This window comes from Choristoneura fumiferana, chromosome 9 (genome assembly GCF_025370935.1).
Source record: "Choristoneura fumiferana chromosome 9, NRCan_CFum_1, whole genome shotgun sequence".
NCBI classification, from domain to species: domain Eukaryota; kingdom Metazoa; phylum Arthropoda; class Insecta; order Lepidoptera; family Tortricidae; genus Choristoneura; species Choristoneura fumiferana.
In genome coordinates this window covers 16,967,889-16,993,315 of record NC_133480.1, presented here as the reverse complement: position 1 = coordinate 16,993,315, position 25,427 = coordinate 16,967,889, and the positions used below count along the sequence as shown (strand labels likewise).

General features: G+C 34.1%; 4 protein-coding genes across 4 annotated transcripts; all 4 read left to right on the top strand.

Moving 5' to 3' along the window:
* Window positions 1-4,268: 4,268 nt before the first annotated feature.
* LOC141430880 (uncharacterized) lies at window positions 4,269-6,509 on the top strand. The gene is made up of 2 exons (XM_074091747.1): window positions 4,269-4,497; window positions 5,283-6,509. The coding sequence occupies exons 1-2, from the start codon at window positions 4,363-4,365 to the stop codon at window positions 5,802-5,804; spliced, it is 657 nt and encodes a 218-aa protein (XP_073947848.1). The 5' UTR covers window positions 4,269-4,362; the 3' UTR covers window positions 5,805-6,509.
* Window positions 6,510-8,942: 2,433 nt separating this feature from the next.
* Window positions 8,943-13,492, top strand: LOC141431467 (uncharacterized). Its single transcript, XM_074092654.1, has 3 exons — window positions 8,943-9,133; window positions 9,885-11,254; window positions 11,594-13,492. Exons 1-2 carry the CDS (start codon window positions 9,098-9,100, stop codon window positions 10,497-10,499), a joined length of 651 nt encoding a protein of 216 aa, XP_073948755.1. The 5' UTR covers window positions 8,943-9,097; the 3' UTR covers window positions 10,500-11,254; window positions 11,594-13,492.
* Window positions 13,493-14,246: 754 nt separating this feature from the next.
* LOC141431466 (uncharacterized) lies at window positions 14,247-16,529 on the top strand. The gene is made up of 2 exons (XM_074092653.1): window positions 14,247-14,496; window positions 15,753-16,529. The coding sequence occupies exons 1-2, from the start codon at window positions 14,461-14,463 to the stop codon at window positions 16,119-16,121; spliced, it is 405 nt and encodes a 134-aa protein (XP_073948754.1). The 5' UTR covers window positions 14,247-14,460; the 3' UTR covers window positions 16,122-16,529.
* Window positions 16,530-18,838: 2,309 nt separating this feature from the next.
* Window positions 18,839-23,529, top strand: LOC141431465 (uncharacterized). Its single transcript, XM_074092652.1, has 2 exons — window positions 18,839-19,037; window positions 22,493-23,529. The coding sequence occupies exons 1-2, from the start codon at window positions 18,993-18,995 to the stop codon at window positions 22,910-22,912; spliced, it is 465 nt and encodes a 154-aa protein (XP_073948753.1). The 5' UTR covers window positions 18,839-18,992; the 3' UTR covers window positions 22,913-23,529.
* The last annotated feature ends 1,898 nt before the right edge of the window (window positions 23,530-25,427 follow it).

Here is a 25,427-nt window from a genome sequence, read left to right as displayed (position 1 = left end):
TTTTATCTTATTCGCTATAAAATTTTGGGGTGTAAAGGGCAATGAAACAATAATTGACCCATACGCCCTTTTATTATATTGTTGGTTTTTTTTTAACGACATGAGCCGAGTCGTAAAGGACATATGAGACTGCCACAGCCCCTTACGACCCAAATATTAAAAAAATAATACATTTACGCCATTTTTCAGCTCAAATATTTTATATCATGTCCCTTAAGCTATTTTATTTTAAAATAATAAATGTTGATAACAGCAAAAGTAAGGGGCGTATCGTAACTTGAATACTACCAATCGACAGAGAAAAAAAAACTCTAATTTTCTATGTTTAAAAGTGATTTTCGGTATTTTGTCCCTTACGCCAATTGAGACTTCCACCATCGATATATATATCCTTTTTACACTAATGGGACTTTGTTGTCAACCCAATGTTTTTAGTAATGGTGTCTCATCTGTTTCAGGCATTCTTAATATCTGTTCTCTGTTTCTATATCTGCAAATTGACATTTGAGTTTTGCCGTTGCTATAGGCAGAGAAACAGAATTTATCCAGTGGTTATACAAAATATACCACCCATCGAACTGGGACCGCCAAGTTACGAAGAAGTTCTCAGAACTACTGGCGCTCAAGCTAGTCCACATTCAAATCCCCCCGATAATATCACCTCTGATTATGTTAGCAGTGACACTCAAAATAGAGAGGCTTCTGGAGACAATAACTCTAATAATGATGTTGATGAGACTGAAAATAGTGTTGAATCTAATATTGGAGTTGAAAGTGGTGCAATTCTAAGTTTAGAGGAAAACAGTGATGTTGATCCCAGTAGTAAGAACAAAAGACATAGTAAATCTAATGACGACAGCGGTGTTAAATCTGGTAGTGGTGAAGATATGGTTGACACTTTTGATGATGATAGTAAATATGACACTGCTAGTAGTTACAGCGCAGGAGTTGGAGACTCCAGAGCACCATCACCTTAGGTTGATTTTTTAGCGCCTGAAATTGTTGCGGGTATCCAAAAATGGTAGTACTATTACATGGGTAAGAACCCATTGGAGTTTCTGCCACTCCATGTCATAAAAGTTATATTTATGTAAGGACAATCTGATTGGTCCATTCCGTTTCTATTCTGTATCTCCCAGCACCTTTTAAGTAAAGTACTCAATGTACTCACATATTATTATCGCAGATAACTGTGTTATAAGTATTTGTGTTGTATTGGTTTTTGATTGTTTAAAAGAATGTGAATTTGAATATTAGCAAAAAATAATTAATTAATTACTACTTATATTTATTTTAAAAAATATATGACCAGTGTTTTGTATGGAAACACTCCAAAATATTACGTATTAATTTTTTTAGGAAATGTGAGTGACTAATAAATAATTTTATGGTTTTTATATGTTATTTTTTATAAATATTTAACGTGTGATTTTTAATTACGTCTACTTTCAATGCCAGAGACAATATATTAATGATAGTGACAACATAAATACTACATTTACTTTTTTAGACAACTGCCCGAAGGAAGTTTTTTTAACATCAAAATAAAAATGGCAAATAAAATTTATAATTTTTTGAGATAAGTCAAATTTGGTTGAGAAGTAGGCATGTATGTGCCCAACAATAACAACTAACAACATAAATGCCTGACGAAGTTTGACGCATCGTCGAGCACTCCGAAGAAAGAAAAAAAAAGAAAACATTTATTCGTGACATGGTAAGAATGGTTAAGAATAAAAAAAAAAAAATAGTAATGCATTGGAAATGGTCCCAAATCAGCAATCTGCTGGTCTTGCGAACGGCGCTGGTCTTCCTTTCGGACCATCTGGTTAAAGAAAAAAAAATGTGAAGGTGAAAGGAAGGTGTTGCTTGACTAAGCGTTCGTCTCAACAGTTAAGCATGCTTGGCAAACATTGCAAAATATTTTTTTTTTTCTAAATTAACTTATCGTGCACTCAACATACTTCGTTCGAAACAATCGAAATTTCTTAACAACTTTGTAATTTTACTTGATTTTCAAGCGGTTCACACTGTTTTAAGTACCTATCGCTTTGTAATCTGAAAACAAGAATTGTCTACCTCAATAAATGTATGGTCGCAACAAGACTTGTTGTTGAATTACCCAAACTGAACTGTATTTCGTTCGGAGCCAAGGATATTTTACTCTGAATCGAGTGGCGTTTTAGTAATGTACCCTCTTGTAAGTTTTAAACAAGCAACTATTTTTAACACAAAATTAACGGTGGCGATCCCAGCTCAGTCATACGCGTCCCAAAATTACTCTGCCATTTTAAATCACGATCCACGAGGAAATGGCTGATTCTAATAAAAGTGGCATGGCAGGCTAAAGTTAATTCAAAAAAATATGTATATGTTTTTTTTACTTTTTTTGCATAAAAACAGCTTCTTGGTATTTCATTTGTTACAAATATGTTAAAGGGAACAAAGTATTCCTAAAAACTTAAGAGTTATGGGTTCTTGAAATATTGATGAAGCAGGCTAAAGTTAAATTAGACAGGCTAGTAGTGAAAAGTTACCAGGTTAAAGAGAATTATATCAAAAATGAAAAGAAATGTATCATAAATTAATTTAATCCATTGATTAGTGTGAACTGGCGGTTAGGTGTGATGCCGTCTCTATTTGTTTTGTTCGAATAGACGGAGACGGCATCACATTTAACCGTCGATTAACGCTAATCAATGGATGGTGAAACAGCCCCTAAATGTAATTTCTTAAAAAATTATGAGTCTCTTGGAGGGATATATAAGAAAATAAAATTATTTCAAAATTATACATATTTTATACAGGGTTATTTGTAATTTACTAGCATCCTTTTAACCCTAAACTCCTACCACTTAAACAAATGTTTTTTGTTTTACGTCATTTTGAAATGGAGCCGTAAAACCAAAAACATTTGCTAAATCATGTATATATTTTTTTTTCCTGTTTTCTTAGCTAATATTGTTCTTTATGTTTCCTTTGGAACTCAGCATAGAGTTCTGGATTTCTTTTTATTTTTTCGTATCTTTTCTTTTCGTTCTCCCTTTTTCGTGCTAACCTCTCTTCTCTTGACTTTTGTTTAGTTTTTGGTTTCCCCATTACATGTCGTCCTAAAATATTACGAATTAATTACAATACAATGCAATCAAATCAGTCCCTCCGATGAAATGAATGACATCAGATAGTAAAAACTGGCCAAATAAGAACGTACCTAGGCAAAATAACACGAAAAATTTCGTTTTAAACAAGTAACGACACCACTATTTTATACGAATAAATTTTTACTAACTTTACATACATTTTTTAGTTATAAACAGGATCACCGTGATTGTTTTTTTTTTAATTTTCAAGCCAATAGTTTCACTTTTAGAGGAGGGAGGGGGACACACTCCAAAAAAAATTTGCAAAAGCTATATTTACGCAAAATTACAGCTATAGTACTAATGGATCTAGTGCGGATAGATAACAGACACACAAAGTGAAATTATAAGTGTTTAGTTTAATAAAAAGCAATTCTCTACATTTATTTTGGTAGAACACTGTTAGTACTACTTAAAAAAAAGTCCATAAAGTTATTCTTAGAAATTATATGCAATTTTTAAATAAAATAATTCATAGTTCACTTTTTCTGCCATGAGTCACTTTAGTCTGTGCTTCAGTTACAGATTAAAGTGACACAGATTAAAGTGAAAAGTGGATTCAAAAGACATTTACTCTAAAACCGTCAAAAATATGAATGTGCCACTCTTAATAACGTAAGTAAATACGTCATAATATCACATCAAAATGATTATCTAATAACGTCCCATATAAATAACATAAAATAATCGAGACAATGTAAAGTTAACATACCCGTTACAAACTCCAGTTTGCCGCCTTCGATCACTAATCGCCACAAAACTATGACAGAAGGTCTCTAACCGTTCCGTACGGCGGCGAGCCAGATATTGGCCGAATGTTTACCGATAATTAAGGTGTGTCTATCATTCTCCGTGTTTGAGTGAGACCCAACAATGCGAACACACAGACTACAGTGAAAAAATCGCTGGACAAAGTTTGAGTCTGAATATTGATGTATAAAAATGATTTATTTAGGACCGTATTATTATTAAATGAATATCGTATTATTTTATTTGCAATATATTATAAAATATAATTTGTGAAATAGTACACAAATAATTCACAGGCGTAAAACCGGGAGCATGTCCCTTTTGGACAAGAACAGACTACAGTGAAAATCGGTACTTACATTTATTTATTTTTAAAGTAATAAGGTTAAATAAATAAAATGGCCTGGCCTCGGTGTAAAAGGTCTATGTTTACATATGTCAATTTTTATTTTTTCTGAAAAACGTATATTTAATGTACTTTGTATTCAAAAACTCATTGGCAGATTATAATGCCACTTTTATTAGAATCACCCAAATACCAACTTTATTTGAAATTTTATCTAAAGTCAAAAATGGATTTCTTTGTGATTTTATCTTCGCAATACTGGTAAGTAAAATATGAAACGACTTTGTTTTTATCTTTTTTTTTCTAAAGCTTCATTGCTTTACTGCTATTACATTTTAGAAATGTCATTTAAATCCGTAAAACAACATTTGCAATCTCACTAATTTTATAAATGCGAAAGTTAGTTTGTTTGCTACCTCATCCACCACGTCTAAGCCGCGCTGAACCGATTTAGATGAAGCTCAGTATACAGATAGTTTGAGTCCTGGGGAAGGAAATAGGCTAGTTTTTGTCCCGGAACATTGCATAGTTCCAGCGGGATAGTGAAAACCGAATTCTACGCGGACGCAGTCTCGGGTAACGGCTAGTATAATAAATGCGAAAGTTCGTCTGTTTGTTTGTCACCTCATCACGTCTAAACCGCTGAACCGATTAAGATGAAGTACACAGACAGTATGAGTCCTAGAGAAAGACAAAGGATAGTTTTTATCACGAAACATTGCGAGACAACTATAAACGAATCCTACGCAGGTGGAGTCGCAGGCAACAGGCTAGTAAATTATAAAGAACAATAACCTAACCAAAAACCAGGGGTATTGCAGATGCGTTGCCAACCTAGAGGTCTAAGATGGGATACCTAAGTGCCAGTAATTTCACCGGCTGTCTTACTCTTCACGCCGAAACACAACAGTGCAAGCACTTACACATTATTTACACACACATTAGCATTAGTTACACATTATTTAGCTAAATCATTGTTGTTTGCCAAGTAATACCTGAATCAATTAATTATTGAATGACAACTAAAGTCAACTTATCTTTTTTAGGCGTTCATAATATTGTGCATCTGTTCTATTTACATCAAATGGATAGCTGAGGTTTGCTGTTACGGTAGACGACGAGACAGTATTTGCTTAGAGGATTTACGACGAAGACGAGAAATCGAGATGCTACCACCGACTTACGATGAAGCTATCAAAACGGCTGGTACTGAAGCTGTAAGACGACGTTCGAATCAAACTGTTGGATCCGTTAATTTAAATGCTGATGTTAACGAGACTCCATTAAATAGAGAGGCTTGTACACACGATGACTCTGGAAATGGTGATAATGGGGATGACAGCGGTGTTACATCCAATTTAGGGGAAGATTTTGAAGTGAGTTCCAGTAGTAAAGTCAGAAGAGCAAGTAAATTTAACTCTCCAGATGACAGCGGTATTCAGTCTACTACTGGTAATGATACTGTTGACAAATTTGATGATTTAAGTAGCAAATATGACACTGCTAGTGAAAACAGCGCAGGAGGAGGAGACTCATTAAGAGCGCCATCACCTTGGATTGATTTTTAACAAGTTGAATTAAAAAATATGGATGTCATAGTTGCAACAGGTTTATAATTAAGCACTCACATATTACTTATGTAATATGTTTCAGATCATAAAATTTCGAATAAAATAATGCTTGATGTTGTTGTGGGTCATAAAATAGATAGTGCTTGTTCCATTTCTAAACTCATCACGGTTCTTTATTTTCCAGCGTTTTTTGAAAGAGAGTACACATAGGACTCACCTTTAAAATACTATGTGTACCTACTTGTATAATAAAATTGTTAGTAATAATATGTATGTCCTAAGTATTTGTATACTATCGACTTTTGAGTGTTATGAAAGGGTGTGACTGAACTGTTGTAAAAAAAATTATGAATGATATGTTATTTTTAAGAAATTATGATAAGTGGAATGACATTTTATTTTTAACTAAAATATGAATTTATGAATTTTCAAATGCAACAATTTTAATATTTATAAATAACTTGAAATTTTCATAATTTTTTTATCGTTAATTTACAACGATTAATTTATGTGACTGTTAAAAAATATTATGTGTTTGTTAAATTTTTATAATTATTTTATATTAAAAGAGTAATTATGTAAAAAGTATATTGTTCTTTTTAGGAACTTCTATCTTCTTGCCTGTTAAAAGTTTCTTGACTTCTTATCTGAAATTGTTTTTTTTTTCTTATTGCTTCACTCTTCATCGCTATTTTATAATTGTTGTTATAAGTGTTTGAATGTTATTAAATAATTTAAAAGATCATTTTATTCAAATTATTTTAATAAATCACAATCAAATGAACACAACAGTTTTTTCAATTGTAAAATGCTTTCAATACAACAGACATTTATATCAAATATAAATGATACTGAATAAGTTTCTCAATCAAATGTGGGAACTGGGTCGTTAGTTATGAGAGTGACTCTCATAGGTACAGTAACGGCCATAAATATTGCACATCGGCACAATACAAGTAATAAGCAGTATTTCGACTTCATACTAGCGCCCGAATCGACGCACGCACACAGCCAAGCGACATTTCAACGGCCGCTAACAAATCTCGGCCTCCTTGACTGTTGGAGAAACTAAAAATACAAAAAGACTCCAAAAACCAACCTTCATCATCTTATCTTGCTAGTCTTGCAGCCTGATGGTTTTTGGAGTCACGTAAACCTTGTCGCGAACCCCCTACCGTCGAATAGCGAACCCCTAGGGGTTCGCGTACCCCACTTTGAGTAACTCTGCCGTAACGTACGCTATAGCGCTTGGTACTAACTACGAGTACAATAAAAATCTACACACGTCTGTTTTACATTTTGTAGACGCCAACCCTAGCGCTTCGCCCAGCTGTAGGTATAAATTTCAAGAATACGGCAGAGTCAATCTACTGCCTTATTACTTGTACTCGTATTGTGACATCGGTCTTTGGAAAGAGACTGCTAATTTCGGCTTCGTAGAGCGTTGTCACACACTACTTACGTGACGTTTGTCACTCGTTGTCAAACAGTATTAGTACCAATATAGAAAAAGAGTGGCAACTCTATGGTCAAATTTGCATGTATGGTAACAAGCGCTATCTGGTAGCTAGCTGAAAAACTAAATCTGACATAACACACACATGTACATGCACGCACACAACAAGCTTAACGTCTATAAAGCCCAGTTTAGACCTGTAAGAAAATTGCGCAAGTTGCATTACATCGCGAGGCCGGAAAGCAAACGAGTTTATGGTGGTCACTTCACTTGGTCACCCAAGCGGAGCAATGTAATACAACTTTAAGAAAACAGCAAAAAACCAGATAAAGTACAGACAGCCAACATACAGCGGAAAGATGGCGGACAGACTGAATTTTTCAAGTCCAAGTTTGACACTTTGTCAATTTAGTGCTATCATTTTGTCGCCAGAGGCACTGGCGTGTACGTGAAAAGGTGACGTTTTAAGTGTGCCCCCACTGCTCGTTGTACAGGTGCCATAGAGTACGGACGCATTTACATGAAAATATATAATAAAGAGTTGTTGAAACCTCCCCAAAACTTTAAATTGTACGATGGCATCTTTAGGAATAAGAGGGAAATATCCTTTTTCTAGTAGTTGCAACAGCTCTCCATAGATATCCGAAGTTTTCGTGTCATAATTAACGTAAACTAATTAAGTCCACAAAGATGCAGTATTCATTTGATATAAAACGTCACTTAATAGATACGATGATTGATGGACGGTGGCCAGTGTTCGGAAACCGTCGTTAACAGCCAAATGTCTTTTTCCGAAGACAGATGTGCAATCTTTATCAACGGGTACTGTACCCTCTATTTATGTGAACAGAAGGATGCATATCGTGTACTTCCCACGCCATAAAAAAGGGAATGCTTTATGAGTAGGAATAATACCTAAACATAAAAAGTAATAATTATGAAATTGAAAACCATAGACACCCAAACTATATTTTTTATTTTAAGTTTTTTTATTACGTAGGATTAAATACACATTTATTTCAAAATATATCATATATTTTGCTTAGTCAGTTAGTCATTTGCACTTCTGAGTTGCGTTTCACTGTTTTTTTTTGAAATGGCAGAAAAACAAAATTAAATTATCTAAATAACATGGTTTTAAGACCCTAAGTTCATGAAGTCGCAAAACAATAAATTTATATGCAACCTCGCTATACGGCTAAACCACCGCGGTTTTTAACCGCGTGACTATTTTACACAAGTAACTTTTAAACCGCCACTGTGGCCGCTTGCATTAGTTTACTTGATTCACAAAGCCATGCTGTTAAAAACCGCGGCGGTTTAGCCGTAGTGCGGCCTCGGCCTAAGACGTATGGGATGATTGGAAATATCAAATCGAAATTCCTAAACGGAATTCCGAGTGTATGTGGCCACCTTATATGTGGTAGGTCCATTAGATTTGTATGGATTTTCTGCGTTCGATATCCCGAATCGATATTTCGAATCGAAATTCCTAAACTGATTTCAGAGTGTATGTTGCCACCCTAAAAGTATAGCATAATTGATCTTCCTCTCGCTCTAATACGTTTTTATTGTCACAACTAACTCTGTTGTTAATTTAGCCAAATTTAACGGTATTTTGTTCGAAAATAAATTGACTTTGCGCTGCATCCGGTGTCATTTCGATTATTTAAAGTCATACCTTCTTTAAAAAAAAAAAAGGTTTAAATGAAATAACATTATTAGTCCCTATCCCAGCATAAAAGTCATAATTGTAACCGAATTAAAAATATATCTGTCATTTTGAATCGACAGTTTAACTATATTTAAAAGCATAATAACAAAAACGCCAACAATGGACCATACAGTACTTGCTGTTTTAGGAATATTGGTAAGTAAATAAGTAAGATAAAATGCCAACTTTTTTTGTTAACTTATGTAAGTGTACCATCAGCCAAATAAGTGGTCTATCAGTTTTTAACAAATTCCTATCAAATGAATATGTCGCTAAAGTCGAACTTTCAAGTTGACAGACACGTCTATTGGCATTACTGTTTTATGACATGCAAACGATTATCAACTTTAAGGTGGTAGACCAAATATTTGGCTGATGGTACCATGAGATATAATGTTGACATCCTTGTGTGAGGCCTGTGTCTATAATAATGTATTCCAGCTGATGCGTTGACTAACAAATGACAGTATTTTGACACATGATGGGTTAATAAAAATAAAACAATTTAATAAAAACTAACAGTAGGTACCTTTTAAACTTGTGGTGTTTAACAGATTTTTATTAGTTTATCCGGAGTGTAAAGTAAATAGTTGAATTAGAATGACTTGACTGATACCTCTTGTTAAGGTTTTTCAGGATTTTGAAACGTTTCCATTCCATACATTGTTCGATGTTACACAAGTTCTCGGCGTCAAAGGGATGACTTCAGTTTGAATCCATAATTCTGGTTAAAAGTATTTAAAGGGTGTTATGTTAAACAGAACCATCTAACCCAACTGTCTGCTAAAATGTTTGAGATAAATTTCAAGACACCTCGTTGTTTATTTATATTCTTTTATTATAGACTTTCGCAAAGTAACCCTGAATTATTCAACTCTTAAACGTCACTAATAAACTTTTTTTTTAGATGGTCCTGTGTTTAATATTATTTATCGGTATCTATATTTGCAAATGGATATACGAATTCTACTACTGGATTAAAGAGAAGATCTGGCCATCCAGAGAGACAAATGAAGTTCCCTCAGGAAATATACAAAGTATGACACCAATTGAGCTGCGACTGCCTAGTTACGAAGAAGCTATTAGTCAACTTAGCGATTTAACTACAAGACGACGGCGACGACGACGTCGAAACCATAGTCACAATGACGTGGCATCTGATAATGTTAATAATATTGAAAGAGGTGTAATTAATACACAATTAGATGGAGAGTCTACAGGAGACAGCAATAATGGGGAAAGCAGCAATGAGAATGGAAACAGTAATACACGTGAATCGGAAAATGATAGATTTAATGTCACCTTAAGTTTCGGGGAAAATAATGTTGTAAGATTTAGTAGTAACAACGAAAATGGCAATGAATCTAATGCTGCAGATGATAGCGGCGTGAAATCTGGTAGTGGTGATGATACTACTGACAAACTTGATAATATGAGTATTAGTAGCATATATGAGACTGCTAGTGGTAGCAGCGCAGGAGGTGGAGATTCCAGGGCACCGTCACCTTGGATTAATTTTTAATTCAATGTACTACAGTATCACATTTATATGGTTACTAATTTATAATTCTCTGACTCAGGGCTAGTACAGACAGACTGCAGTGCAACTTAAAGTGTAACTTAACTGCAGCTGCCGACTGCACATAAATTTTTCTTTGCAGTTCCACTGCAGCTGGCACAAGGGCACCCAAACTGCACGCTGGCTGCGATTCAAGTGTAGAGGTGTGCAGTCGGCAGTAACGATTACGTTGCAGGTGTAATGCAGTCCATTTGTACTGGTCATTAAGCAATATCTGAATTTTAACCGCCAAAAAAAGGTTAACCCATTGTAAGTTTAAGAATATTTGCAGCAAACATTAAGTGCGTTTGAATGACATTTGCTACAATGTTTTTAAATCATACAAATATAGCATCAAAAAATACTACTACTTAGTAAAATTGTAGTGATCGAACTAACCTACTTGTTTTTGCAACAAACTTGCTGCTGATTTAACCAAATTGAACTGTATTTTGCTTGGAACCAAGGTGGACTCACATTTATCGACTGGTATTAAGTTTTCTACCCACTTATTTCAAGTCACAACAATTACAGTTTTAAACCAAATAAGATTGTTAGTGATCTCAGCATAAGAAACTTACTCTTATAATACTATGATATTATATATCTAATCGCTATTTTAGACTGAAACAAACACATAAAAAAGAAGCTTACTTTGGATTATACATACAAACAAAATGGAAACTGAACATGTAGTGCTGGCTGTCTTCGGAATAATAGTAAGTACATTTAATACGACAAAACATTTTTTTTTATTATTCAAAAATTATATAAGTATTCCAAATTGTTAAGATATTTGGGAAAAGCCTTTGTGCAAATATCTTTAGCTGATGCGATATAATAAAAATAGTTAAAACTTCAATGATAGTCACGATTTAATAATAGGTTCCTAATGAAATGAATAGCAAGACATACATGTATTACACGTATACTAAAGAAATCTTGTAACATAGTAAATTATCATGGGTCAATAATATAAACTTCCACAAAAGTAGCACCTGATCGAATCATTTAATTATTGAATATTATTTAATTATCACTTTAATTATCTATTTTAGGTGTTGCTGTTAATAACATGTATAATCAGTATCTACATCTGCTGCTGTGTTTAAGATTGCTTCTGTTGTATCCGAGACAGGATTAGACCACCCATTAGAGGGTTCCAAGTTCCCAGAGTACGATACCAGGTAGGATATATACCATCCTTCGAACTGCAACGATGAAACTAAACAAGCTAGTGATTTAAGTACAAGACAACATCACTGACGTCGAAAGTACAGACATGATAATGTGACTCATGATATCGTTTATAATGAGAGAAAGATTTGATAACGATATACGAATAGATGTAGTCTATAAAAGATAGTAACTCTGAAGATAGTAGTGAAAGGTAAGGGAAGATCGGGGAAAATAGCGAGAATGAAAAGGGTAAATCTAATGCTGCAGATGATAGTCGTGTCAAGTCTGGTAGCGGTAATGATACTGGTGATATTAATAGCAGACTTGACACTTCTAGTGGCAGCAGCGTAGGAGGTGAATACAGGGCACCATCACCATATCCTCCTGAGTCCTCGCGTACTTTGTAAATAACTAATTAACCGTAAGAATAACTGCTGAATGTACTTTTTAAAGTACAAACTATCTATTGAACATTTTCGTTATGTGTTCGTTATTCATTATTTATACATTTTCTGACTAAAGCAGTGCGTGAATTGGAACCAGCAAAGAACGCGTTCAACAAATATTGGTATAAAAAAAACTTAACAAAGTTAAACATCTAAATAATGTAGTAAAAATGTTTTAACTGAACTGCCGCTATTTCTGTTATTTTATGCAACTTTGAATGCAAAATGTAGCCGTTCTGTTCTCTGTTTTAAACTCAATATTTTGTTTTATTTTCGACATCATCTATTATTATTGCTCTTCTTTTATTTCTTCATGTTATACCTATTCTTCTATTGAGAACTTTGACAAACGGAAATATTATTTGTTTACTTAATAACCAAAGAAATTATTAAAATTATTATCTGATTTATCAAGCTTTTATGTTAACAATATTGTTTACTCAAATGTTTATTATTTTTTTTTTTTTTATATCCTTTAAGGGGAAAGTCACTTTTGTATGTATTTTAACGTTAGTCAATGGTGTTGGAATCTTATTTTTTTGTATATAGTACACAACTTTACCAATATTGCTTTAACTATTAAAAACAAACTGTTTTTAAGGTCGTGTAAATGATGTTTTTGCCTATTTTAGTATAAGTTATGTTTTTGTACGAATAACTGCTATTGCGAATGATTTTGAATTTTTTTGCTTATAAATATATACAAATTTATATTTATATTGGTATAATCACAAATTTTGAATTGTATAAATGTTTTTTATACTGTACTTACTTAACAGTAAGCAAAAGATGAGAATGTGAGGCAAAAAAAGTAAACAAAAATATTACTTTTAATTTACAGAAATAATCAAATGACTGACAACTTAATCTGTGCTTTTATTTAACTTTAGTACCTAACATTTTATCTTTAGGAAGTATTTCTAATTCTATATTTAGTTGCGAAGGATATTAAAAAAGGGCAGATACACGTGTTAAAACTAATTGCATTGCATTCTGAATACAAAGTGTCTATATTGGAGTTTAATATATAATTGTTTACTACTATCACGAATCCTGTTACCAACATCATGATTTTTTTATATATATTGTTATTTATTTCGCATTAACTTTTTAAATAAATCAAAAATTTTAATAGGAACAATTAAAAAAATATATTTAAGAAATGACATAATTATTACTACTCATGGACAAATTTGACATAATAAATATTTACGCGTTTTGTCACTTTTTTGCTAAGTCACTATCTGATTTAATGTACCTGAAAACAAAACAATTTTGTGTTTGTTAATAAATGTACTCGTAGTGAACGAAATAAATTATTTTTATAGTGAAGTGATTGAAGTTTTTTTTATTTGTTGTCCATTACGTACAATTTTAAACAATTTTAATTCATTTACTATTTAGTTTCTTATGTTGCCAATAACATAATTTTCGTTAATTTATACAAACAGGTATGTAATGATTGTTTTATGCAAAACATCTATATTAAACGTATTTATTGCATAACGTTGCAGTTAAAACGCAATTTGTTTGTTCTAGTCGTTAAACAAGGCCTGAATTTGAACCACAAAAAAAGGGTTAAACCATTATGAACTTTATGTACGTTTGAATAACATTTAATTTTGTTACAAGAGTCTCTAAAATAATGTTTATAAATGATACAAATATAGCATCAAAAATATCTCGAAAAATTGTAGTGATCAAACTAACCTGTGTATAAGCAGCGGCCACACCGCTGCTTAAAAAGCGGTGAGAGCACGGAATCACAGTGACGCCTTGTATGCGCACCGTTTTCATCGCATACTCTCCACACCGCTGCTGAAAATATGGAATCGCAGTAACGTGCCGTAAACGTCAGGTCTTTACCTAACAAAAGTCGTAACGTTTACGGCACTTCACTGCGATTCCGCACCGTTTGCATATTTTAAGCAGCGGTGTGGAAAGCGTGCAAAAAAAAAACGGTGCGCATACAGTGCGTCACTGCGATTCCGTACCGTCGCCGTTTTTTATGCAGCGGTTTGGCCGCACCTTTACTCTGTTTGCGACAAACTTGCTGCTGATTTAACTAAATTGAACTGTATTTTGCTTGTAGCCACCACCACCTTAGTTACGAGTGGTATTTAAAAAAAAATCTACCCACATAATTTGAAATTACAAAACGACAGTTTAAAAGGAAATAAGATTGTCAGTTGCGATCTAAGCATAATAAATTTAATCGTCTAATAATATATTTAAAAATTGCTATTTTGGACCTGATACAAACACATAAAAAGAAGATTATTTTGAATTATACAGTCAAAATGGAAACAGAACCTGTGACTGCCTTTGAAATAATAGTAAGTACATACCATACAATACGACAGAACATTTTTTTTATGTTTATTATGTAAAATTTTTGTACAGCAAATTGTAAAGATGATTTGAGAAAAGATTTCGTGCCATTAGCTGATGTGATAAATAATAAACACTTCAATTAATTAAGTAAACGTATACTTAAGAAGTCATGTAGCACAATGAATTATCACAGGTCAATAATATAAACGTCTACAAAAGTAGCGCCTGAATCATTTAATTATTGAATACTAGAGGTTACCCTAATGAGGAGCTAATGAGGAGGTTTTAGAGTTGGTGGAAGAGGAGAGGCGGCTGTTGAGGACGATTGAACATAGGAGAGGGAATATGCTGGGGCATCTGATACGACATGACAGTTACATAAAAACTATTTTGGAAGGGCGAATAGAAGGCAGGCGAGGCGGGGGAAGGGCGAGACGGTCATTTATAGATCCAGCCAAGGAAAAAGTCAATGTCATGTCGTATCAGGAGCTGAAAACGCTGGCAGAGAACAGAAAAGAGTGGCGACTATTCCACCGACAAGAGCTAAGCTCTTAAATTAATGATGATGATGACGAGAGGTTACCCGCAGCTTCGCCCGCGTAAACTTTTCGGCCTCGTAGTTACAATTGAATGCTGTAATGTAATGTAAATTCACCACCTGCTAAAATTTATTCCTTACTTCTCCATCCATTCCATTGTAAAGGTTTCCTGGAAGAGATCGGTCTGAAGTGATAAGGCCGCCTATTGCTTACCTCAGAAAGTCTCTGTGTATATACCTGTTTTTCTGTACTGCTTGCTGTGTTGGTGTGCAATAAAGAGTTATTGCATTGTATTGTATTGAATTTCCGAGATTTTGAAAAATTCCCCTGGGATTTTTTAGAATTTATATTGTGGTCTTCATTAAGGTTGTGTTAGAACAACTGTCCAAAATTTCAAAACTCTACAGCCAGGGGTTGAAATTTTGAGATTTTATCTCTATCCCGTAAAAATATCGGGAGAAAAAGTAGCTTATGTGTTATAACAGAGGTCCAGCTACCTACATACCAAATTTCATGACTCTAAGCCCACCGGTTGTTATTTCAAGATTTTATCCCCATCTCGTAGGAATATTGGGATAAAAGATCCGATGTTTTAATTCAGATTATTGACTAACTTTAACCGTCCAGCGTGAAGAAGTAACAAATATACTCACTCACCCACAAACTTCCGCATTTATAGGATAGGGTAGGTTTATCTAATTATCACTTATCTATTTTAGATGATCCTGTTAAAAATATGTTTAACCATTGTCTACATCTGCACCTGTCTATACGATTGCTACTGTGGTATCAGAGACCGGAATAGGCCACCCATAGGAATGATCCAAGTTCCCAGAGAACGACACCAGGAAGGAAATAATCCTATACCCAACGGTATACCCCATGTTATACCCAACGGTATACCCCATGGTATACCCAACGGTATACCCCATGGTATACCCAACGGTATACCCAACGGCATACCCCATGGTATACCCAACGGCATACCCCATGGTATACCCAACGGTATACCCCATGGTATACCCAACGGTATACCCCGTGGTATACCCAACGGTATACCCCATGGTATACCCAACGGTATATTATGATTTCTACTGTTATGTTAGAGGCAGGATTAGCCCACCCATAAGGAGGATCCAAGTTCCCAGAGTACCGATATACAATTAGATGAAGAGTCTACAGGAAGATAGCGACTGTGGCACTCGTAATTTTGGAATCAGCGGCACATAAAATATTGGGGAAAATAGTGGGAATGAAAAGGGTAATAATTCTACAGATGATAGTGGTGTTAAGTCTGGTAGCGGTAATGTAATGATACTGGTAATAAATTTGATACGAGTTTTAATAGCAGACTTGACACTTCTACTAGCAGCAGCGTAGGAGGTGAATACAGGGCACCATCACCTTTTTAACATTGTCGTTGTGTGTTTGTTCATTAAATAGCTAAAATAAAATAAATGGCTTGGGACACTTGACACCAAATGACCTAGTCCCAAACTAAGTAAGCAAAACTTGTACTACACAAGCTTGTACATTATTTTTAAATTTTCTTAGTTAAGAAGCGCATGAATTGACCACCAAAGAAAGAGTTCTAATTTTGATATAAGTTACATACATTGTTAACTGAACTGGCGCTATTTCTTATTTTCATTTTCTTAAATTATTTTAATCTCACCTTGCAATGAAAAATTTAGCATGTTTTTTAAACTCAATATTTTGTTTTGTTTTCGACATCTTTATTTATTTTAGTTACTAACGTGACCAATATTATTGCTCTTCTTTCACTTCTTCATGTCATGACATAGCCTTTTCTTCTTCTATTGAGAACTTTTTTTTAATTTTATTTAATGACCAATTAAATTATTAACATAATTATAAGTATCTGAATTATCATGTTTATATGTTAAAATTGTTTACGCAAAGGTAGACTTGTAAAGGTCCTTAAAAGAGAAAAGGTCGCTTTTGTATGTATTTTAATGATTTTAACGTTAGTCAATGTGTTTAGATCTTAATTTGTTGTAACATAACTCACCAACATTGTTGTAGGTAATACAAAAATCAAACTGTAAATGATTTTATTGATGTTTCATGATTTTAGTTTAGTGTAAATTATGTTTTTGTGTACAAATGACTGATTTATAGCGAATTCTGTTAAAAAAATTGCGATGAATTATATTATTACAAATTATAAATCGTATGAATGTTTTTTTATACTGTTCTTACTTTACAGTAAGCGAAAGATATTGTGAAATAATTTATAAAAATATAAAAAATAAGATGTGAATGTGAGGCAAAAATAGAAATAAAATAAATTATATTTACACTCACTTTATTTTTTACAGAAATAAAGAAATTTTAATGACCGATAACTTATTCTCTGTTTCTATTTTATCTAACTTAAAGGTACTTAATATTAAATTTTATCTTGGGGCCATCCATTAATCACGTGAGGTTCGAAAGGGGGGGGGGGGTTAATGTTCAGTCGATTTAACTGTTCGTCGAGACACGATAAGCAGAGTTATTATATAGGTAAGTAGATTTAATGTTCAGTTGATTTTTGTTTCGTAATCTGCGTAGATAAAATCGGCCAAACGACAAGTAGGATTTTACTGAGTTGACTATTATAATACTAGCTGTTCTCAAGATGTAGTTAGGTGCGACGACGAGATGCGAGCGTTAGCGAGGAGTGTTGGGTAGAAATGCGACCAACAACGAACGTGCGGAGCGAGCGAAGCGAGCGTGCCGCGGTAGCGGCCGGCGATGTGCCAGAACCGAACTGCTAGCATCGCGACTTGGTTTGTTCAGTCTCCAATATAAAATAAATACAAATGACGGTCAAAAATTTTTTACTTGCGTTATTCGTTTCAAACTTATGAGGGTACATAAGAAAATTATAAAGAATGCGCGGTCAGCACGGCGTGTAAAAATGCCAATGACGCCATAGTGTAATCCACACATATTCGCGGTATTGAATGCCATTCCCCATGCGAAACGAAAAGATGCAAAAAGTTGATATGCGCACTCCACCGTTACAAAACCGTTACAAAAGCGAAAGGTTGTTTGACCAAACGTGCAAAATGTGTAGTGATTAATAGAATAGTTGTTCGGCTTACTGACTCATATGGCAAGTAAATGGTCTGCTAAAGGTTGAGTTACGAAAGGTTAGTCTGCGAAACAATACATCTGCGTACAAATTCATCGGCGTACCGTTACTCGGCGAAACGTTGTCTTGCAATCAATAATCTGCCTAAAAATAGTCGGCGAATCATTAGATAACCCTGATTTTAGTATGTGTGTGCGGTCATTTAGAAATATATGGAAAGCCGTGCGTTCTGAATTCATAATATTAAAAATTAGAATCGGAATTCATAACGCTCGTCAGTGTAATTCTGACAGATCAATCTGAAAAAAATCAGAATATGTGTGGTGAATAGTGAAATTGTATGCATTTCCGTGCTTTCTGAATTCATATTATTATTATGAATTCAGAGAGATACTCCGGCTGTGTGCGGCCGGCCTTATACTTCGTTTTTTAGCATTAGAAAGAACGTATGCGATCTTGACGTGTCTTTTTTTGAAAAACATTTTTGAAAAATAAGTCGCAGCATATATGTAACAATTGACAAGGACATAATGATCATTTACATTCTTTTGCTATCATAAGTAATAGTTACTGTTCTTTAAAAAGTTTTTCAATAAGAAGACTCGTCAAGATTGTTTACCCTTTTTCTAATGCTATAAGAAACGAAGTATTATATAGAAGCCAATAAAATTTTTGCATTGCACTGAGTGGCATTTGAATAGTTTCTACCCACTTATTAAAAAAAAGCATGAAATTAGGTTGTCAGTTACGATTGCAGCATAATTAACTTACTCATCCCAAATAACCTAAGTCTCATTTTGTATTATCACAAAAAAAATATAGGTAAATAATTACATATAAATATAAAACATCAAAAATGGATAATAATTTGCCTTATGCAGTGCGTGTAATGGGAATAATGGTAAGTAAAAATATGCATTGTTTCTCTTTTTCATCATCATCATCATCAGACGAAAGACGTCCACTGCTGGACATAGGCCTCCCCCAAGGCTCTCCACTCAGACCGGTCTTGTGCTTTCCGCATCCACCGCGATCCCGCGATCTTAACCAGGTCGTCGCTGCATTTTGTTGGAGGCCTACCGACAGCTCGTTTCTCTTTTTACAAGCTTTTATTTAGTTTCACCTGTGCCGTTGTCTGCCTGTGTATCTGGCAAATTTTAAGTCTCAAATATTTATGGTTACGGACGGTTAGGGCAGGGGAAATTTCGAAAAATCCTTTCTTAGTGCGCGTCTACACCTGTTAATCTGTCATCTCCCAGGATAACAGGATCAAAGGAATTTCGGCACAAATTTGTGCCTCTGGGAGAGGACAGGTTAAGGCACATATAATCGAAATTTCAAGTTTCTTGGGCTGTGCATGGATGGATCTATAAGTCAGTCAGTCAGTCAGTCAGTCAGAGTCAATATTATATAGATTTTTTTTTTGTTGAGTCAATTCGTTTGAAATTTTGAAATAATATACTTTATTGAGACTTTAGTCACCACAAAACAGGATAATTTATGGCTATCGCAAACAAACCGAGTTTGATTCATTTATTTTGTATATAGGTGGTTGTATGTATGCCCATTTTAGTTTTGAAAGTGAACTCGCACAGTTTGTACCGCGTTAAGGGGCTTCCTAGCCGGGCTATATTTTCACTGCAATTTGTGGCCGGCAACTATTGGTGTCCCTCTCTTACTCACATGTTAGACAGGGACACCAATAGTTGCCGGCCACATATTGCAGTGAAAATATGGCCCGTCTAGGAGCCCCCTTAGCAGAGCCTGCAGTAAAAGTGGCATATCGTCACTCAATTGTCACTACTATGAAAATACCGGCCAAGAGCGTGTCGGACACACCTGAAATACGGTTCCGTAGCCATTTCGAAAAAAAATAGTAATATTTTTATAACGATTTCGTATTTTATACGGAATCTTCCATAGTTTAGGTATATTTTATACCTTAGGCTGCTATTTACTCTTGAACTACTAATAATTCTCAAGAAAACTTAAACGTTATAGTTTTCCTTGTAAGTTTGATATACTTACTACCATCCTGAATTTTTTCAAGTTTTTCCACCTAGCGGTTTAGATTTTAAAGGAGGGAGGGACCCTCGATTTTAATGTTTTTTTTTTTACTTTAAAGTTGAATATTTTGCAAACAATCACTGAATCGAAAAATCGTTAAGGTGACCCTCTAATGGTTTTAAAAGACCTTTCCAACGATACCCCACACTACAAGATTGGATGATTGGGTGATTTTTTTATTGTACCATTTTTCGGCACTGTTTATACATTTATATTCGTGCAAAATAACAGCTTTCTAGCATTGATAGTCCCTGATCAAAGCCGCGGACGGACAGACAGACAATCAGACATGGCGAAACTAAAAAGGTTCCGTTTTTGCCATTTTGGCTACGGAACCCTAAAAAGCCCGTATCTCAAAATTGAAAAAATTTCTGGGTGAACTTTATGAACATTATGATAATATGATTATGAATGAATTCTGACCATTTCACGATGTTGTTTTCCTAATAAACATTTCTCACACACTATATTCTCACTTTCAGATACATATTTTATATTTATTCGAGTATACGCTTTACATAGGAAAAAATTTGATAAGCAAAAATTGAATGCCATTTTAACAGCGTCAAAATTTTGTTTTGCAAAGTGGCATTCCACTTTTGTTGCTGCTTCCGTTTTTTGATACAGGTTTAAAAAATTAATCGTAAACATTTTATTTTTTCTTTTAGCTATGGCTCTAACCTGACCATCTTTGATCCCGCGGGATCTTGTTATGGTTATGGTGGTGGTGGTTCTCTTGGTGGTGGGTTCAGTTACGTTTGCGTTGGTTATTTACGTTTTTTATGTGGAGGGAGGGCGGGTTAAATTGCATGAAAAAACATTTTTTCCAACTCAAACGTAGCTGATTCGCACGACTTCGCCTCACTATTTGGCGGAGGAGCAAGACAGATATTCCATTTATTTGAACCAATACCTTCTATAGCTACCTCGTTTCCGTCACCTACGGTTACTTTACCCAGGTCCGTTTTTAACTGAAGGATCTCGAACAAGTTTCTATCCCAGCTCATGTGCTCACTTGCCCCGTGGACTGGTGCCCGTGTCCAGGCACCAGTCTTCTCTCTTCACTTTCTCTTTCTTCTGTGTTCCTATAAACGCATCGTGACATTTTTCTTTCCTGTTGTAATTTGTACCTTAATCTTTTTCTCTTTCCTGAACCAACAGTCCCTTGCCTTATGTCCATATTTCTTGCAATAAAAACAATTTCTGTCTCCACTTTTGTCTCTCTGCTCTCTTCTAGCTTTACCAAAAAGTTTCTGTACTTTTAACACTATTTCATCCACCTATTTTGGCATTCTCTCTTCCTCTACTATAAGCAATCTAGAGGTCATCTCAGCTAGGGTTTGTTTCTCACTGGACACGGACTCCCACGCAGATCTGAAATGTTTGTATGACTCTGGCAGTGCCATTCATATATTAGTTATAACCATATTATCAGAGACAAGCTCTTTACACTCTTTCAACTTCGTCTGGATATGCTCAATTTTTGAAAAGAAATCTGACATTGACTCGTTTTCGTACTCGAGAGAAAAGAATTTTTGTTGTAACAAATGAACGCTCACCTCGGATTCTTTCTGGTAGACCGTATTTAATTTTGTCCAAATCTCTTTCGCTGTTTCACATGATAGTAAATGCGAAAGCGGTCCCTAATCCATTCGAGTGACTAGCAGTTCTTGGGCTTTGGCATCATTTTTCATCCATTGCTTTAACAGTTCCGGTTTTTCAGTTTCTGCCGGTTTCACCAATTTGCCCGTTACCAGTTCGTACAATCCTCTCCCTTTCAGGATTACCTTTATTTGAAACTTCCATGTCGGCCAATTATTACTTCCGGTTAATTTTAAACTAGACCCGGCAATTTCAGATTCCATCTTTCCTCGGTACTAACGAATCTTTCAATTCACCTGCACCGTTGTTTTTACGCTTCTGCTACCATATTATGATGTGGATATTATGACTAGGTGCGAGGAGATCGAAGAGAAACAATTTTATAACTGTAGTACGAGTATTATATTTCGGAAGGCACACGACAGACAAGTTTTTTTCTAGTTACTTAGGTAACCTAGTGTTGCTACAAATAATATACGTAAAACAACATTGCCATATTATAACAATATATTTTCTAGCTTCGCGTTATACCGTGAAATAGAATACCGTGTAATAATATAATTATTATTAATATAATAATATTTATATTATAATAAATGATTGATTAAGCTATAATGATGCAAATATCCCTATCAATGAACTGTAACCATGTACCATGGTCGTTTAATAATAACTTATCTTTTTCAGTGTTTGGTGGCCATAATATTGTTTTTCTTAATCTGTCTATGCCGAGGTTTGTGTGAGAAATGTTTCGATAGAGAAATTAACAGAATTTACCCAGAGGACATAGTAATACACAATATGGGAGCCACCGAACAGCCCCTGCCTAGTTATGAGGAAGTTACTAGACCAGCAAGTGCTGTAACTACAAGGCAACTTCAACGACGTCGTCGTAACCATAGACATGATAAACTTACTTCTGATCATGTCAATAATAATGAAAAAGTAGATACCAATACACAATTAGATGGAGATTCTACAGAAGAAAGTACCATAGGGGATGGTGACAATGATAATGAAAGCAGTGGTATACGCAATATTGGAAATGACAGCGGTATAACAATAAGTTTGAGGAAAGTTGTAAAATTAAGTAACAGGAAAAAATAAGTAACAAATCTGATGTAGTGGATGACAGCGGTATCAAATCTGACAGTGGTAATGATACCTTTGATAAAGGTGATGATATTAAAAGCAACTATAATACTGCTAGTGGTAGCAGCGCAGGAGGTGGAGCCTCCAGTGCAACATCACCTTGGATTAATTTTTAATAAATTGCAGATTGCATTGGGCGGCCGGATAGTGAAATGGTCAGAGAACCTGATTAGATAACTTAAGGTCCTAGGTTTGATCCCCGGTCGGGCGGATATTAATATTGGCCACCTTTTTTTAAAGTACTAAATTATTTCTTTTTGACACTGAAATATTTAAATTATTTGTACTTCTCGTGTTTTTGTTTGTTTTTTTTTTATCAACGAACCAGTTTTCCTTTTTCATTAACTATCAAATACGTTTTTTTTTATTTTGTTTAACCGGTTTTAATGTGAACCAGTTTTTTTATTTTATTCGTTCTGTAGGTACTCTGTACACAACTAATAATTCTATGGAATTAATTAAATAAATCAATTTTTATAGGTTCGTGATTGAATAAAACTGTTACCGTTACTTGAATTTATTTTTCTAGTGCTTAAAATAAATTGGTCTCCTTACACCTCTGCTTTAGTTCTTTCTATCTTTATATAAAAGTATTTAGCCAGTTTTTGACCTATCAAATAATTTACTTTCAGAATTGCATAGGTACGTTTTTATTTTTATTTTAATTAGTAACATGGATGGATATGACCGCATTGGTTTGAACTTTTTATTCACTTTTGATTGTGATCTAATATTTTATTAAGGACCTATTTAGCGATTTTTTTGTTTGATGTTCATAAGAATTTTGATTTTATATTTATTTAGTTTTTTAATTTGCAATCAACACAATTTACATTCATGTATACAAATAATTATTAAAAACAACAATTTTAAAATTATTTCTTAAGTAAGTACCTACCTAGAGGTAAACTAATTTGATATCGACTATTCATTATATAAATATGTAAATATTTTTATTTGATTTTGTGCATAAATAATTATTTTATTATCTTAAAGTACCATTTCACTACTTTTTCGTACTAAATTTTTAAGCCTATTACAGATTTATCAATGAAAATAACTTTCTTTCTTTTTCTTTTCTTTGCTATCTCCTTCACCAAAAACATCACTCTTGGAGACACGCGCTTTTCCGCTACAATATTATATACATTTTTGACTTCATTGTATATTAATTGAAAACCTGTTAAGTATATTATTATAATGCAACTTGATTAAAATACATAATGTAAGCAAAATAATGAGTTTTTTATTGTACTTAGGTACATACGTGAATTTCTTAAAGATAGACATTCTTCTTGAGTTCAAGAACAATAAAAATATTACTATAATCGTTATTGCATTAAAAGTTTTAATTTTAATTTAAAACTGAGGAGGGTAGGTACATCATTATGTATTATGAATCCTACCGTCATTTTTAATAAAAGTAGACCCAAGCAGCCAATTCAATTTGCCCTGCACAACTGACATTTATTATGTAGCTTACCCTTTCATTTTCATCTTTTACTAAATCACCTGTTGAGACAGAATCGCTTCGTCAGTGTTATTATAAGTTACCCCCTGAAAAAGAACTGGATGAATTTATTGATGTATTGGATTTGCAATGCAATAAAGTGAAATATTGACAGTGTTTTGAAATACACAATACACGTGTACAAGTTGCATTAGTCGATGATGGAAACCGTCCAGATAATTCAATTACTTTTGATAGCGGTAAGATAAACCTAAATATTTATAATACAGTCGAGGAAATTTAATCACGCACCATTTGTGCTACTAAAGTCGTATAGGCATCCCATCTGCTAAAGAAATCATAGCGAAGAAGTTTCATCCTGGTACGTGATTCTCTTTTAATTACCCGACTGCGAAGAAGGAGGGTTATGTGCTTGACCCGTATGTATGTATATATCTATTCTTATGTCCTCTCGTAACTACCCAACGGATAAACCGATTTTAATAAATGATACGTCATTGGATTGTCTTAATGACACGAGTGACACTGGGTACATTAAATTAGTAAAACATAAAATGGCGGATTTTTAGCGCCAAATTGCGAGTCTTCAAAAAAAAAAATTATTCTAACCTATCGAGTAGGGTATTTAAATGAAGGAATTTAAAAACGAATTACAAGAATACATACAAGTCATGTGTTTTTATTTACCGTTTTCGCAGAAATAGCAAAAAAGTATGAAATAAAACAATAAATTTAAAATAATCAAAGCCGACTGCGTTCTAGAACTCTGTTAAGTAGCCAAGTTAAACTTCAACAGTCAGACCCCACTAAAATCGCGAGCAGCTCAAAATTCTTAGTACCTAATGGGTCCCGACTGTTGAAGTTTAAGTTAGCTACTTAACATAGTTCTAGACCACTACGACCACGTCTTATTTTCTCCTTTAAGTATTTTTTAACGCAATCGGTTTTGATTTTTTGGACATTGGTTACACGCTAATCTGGTTGTTAATGCAGTCTATC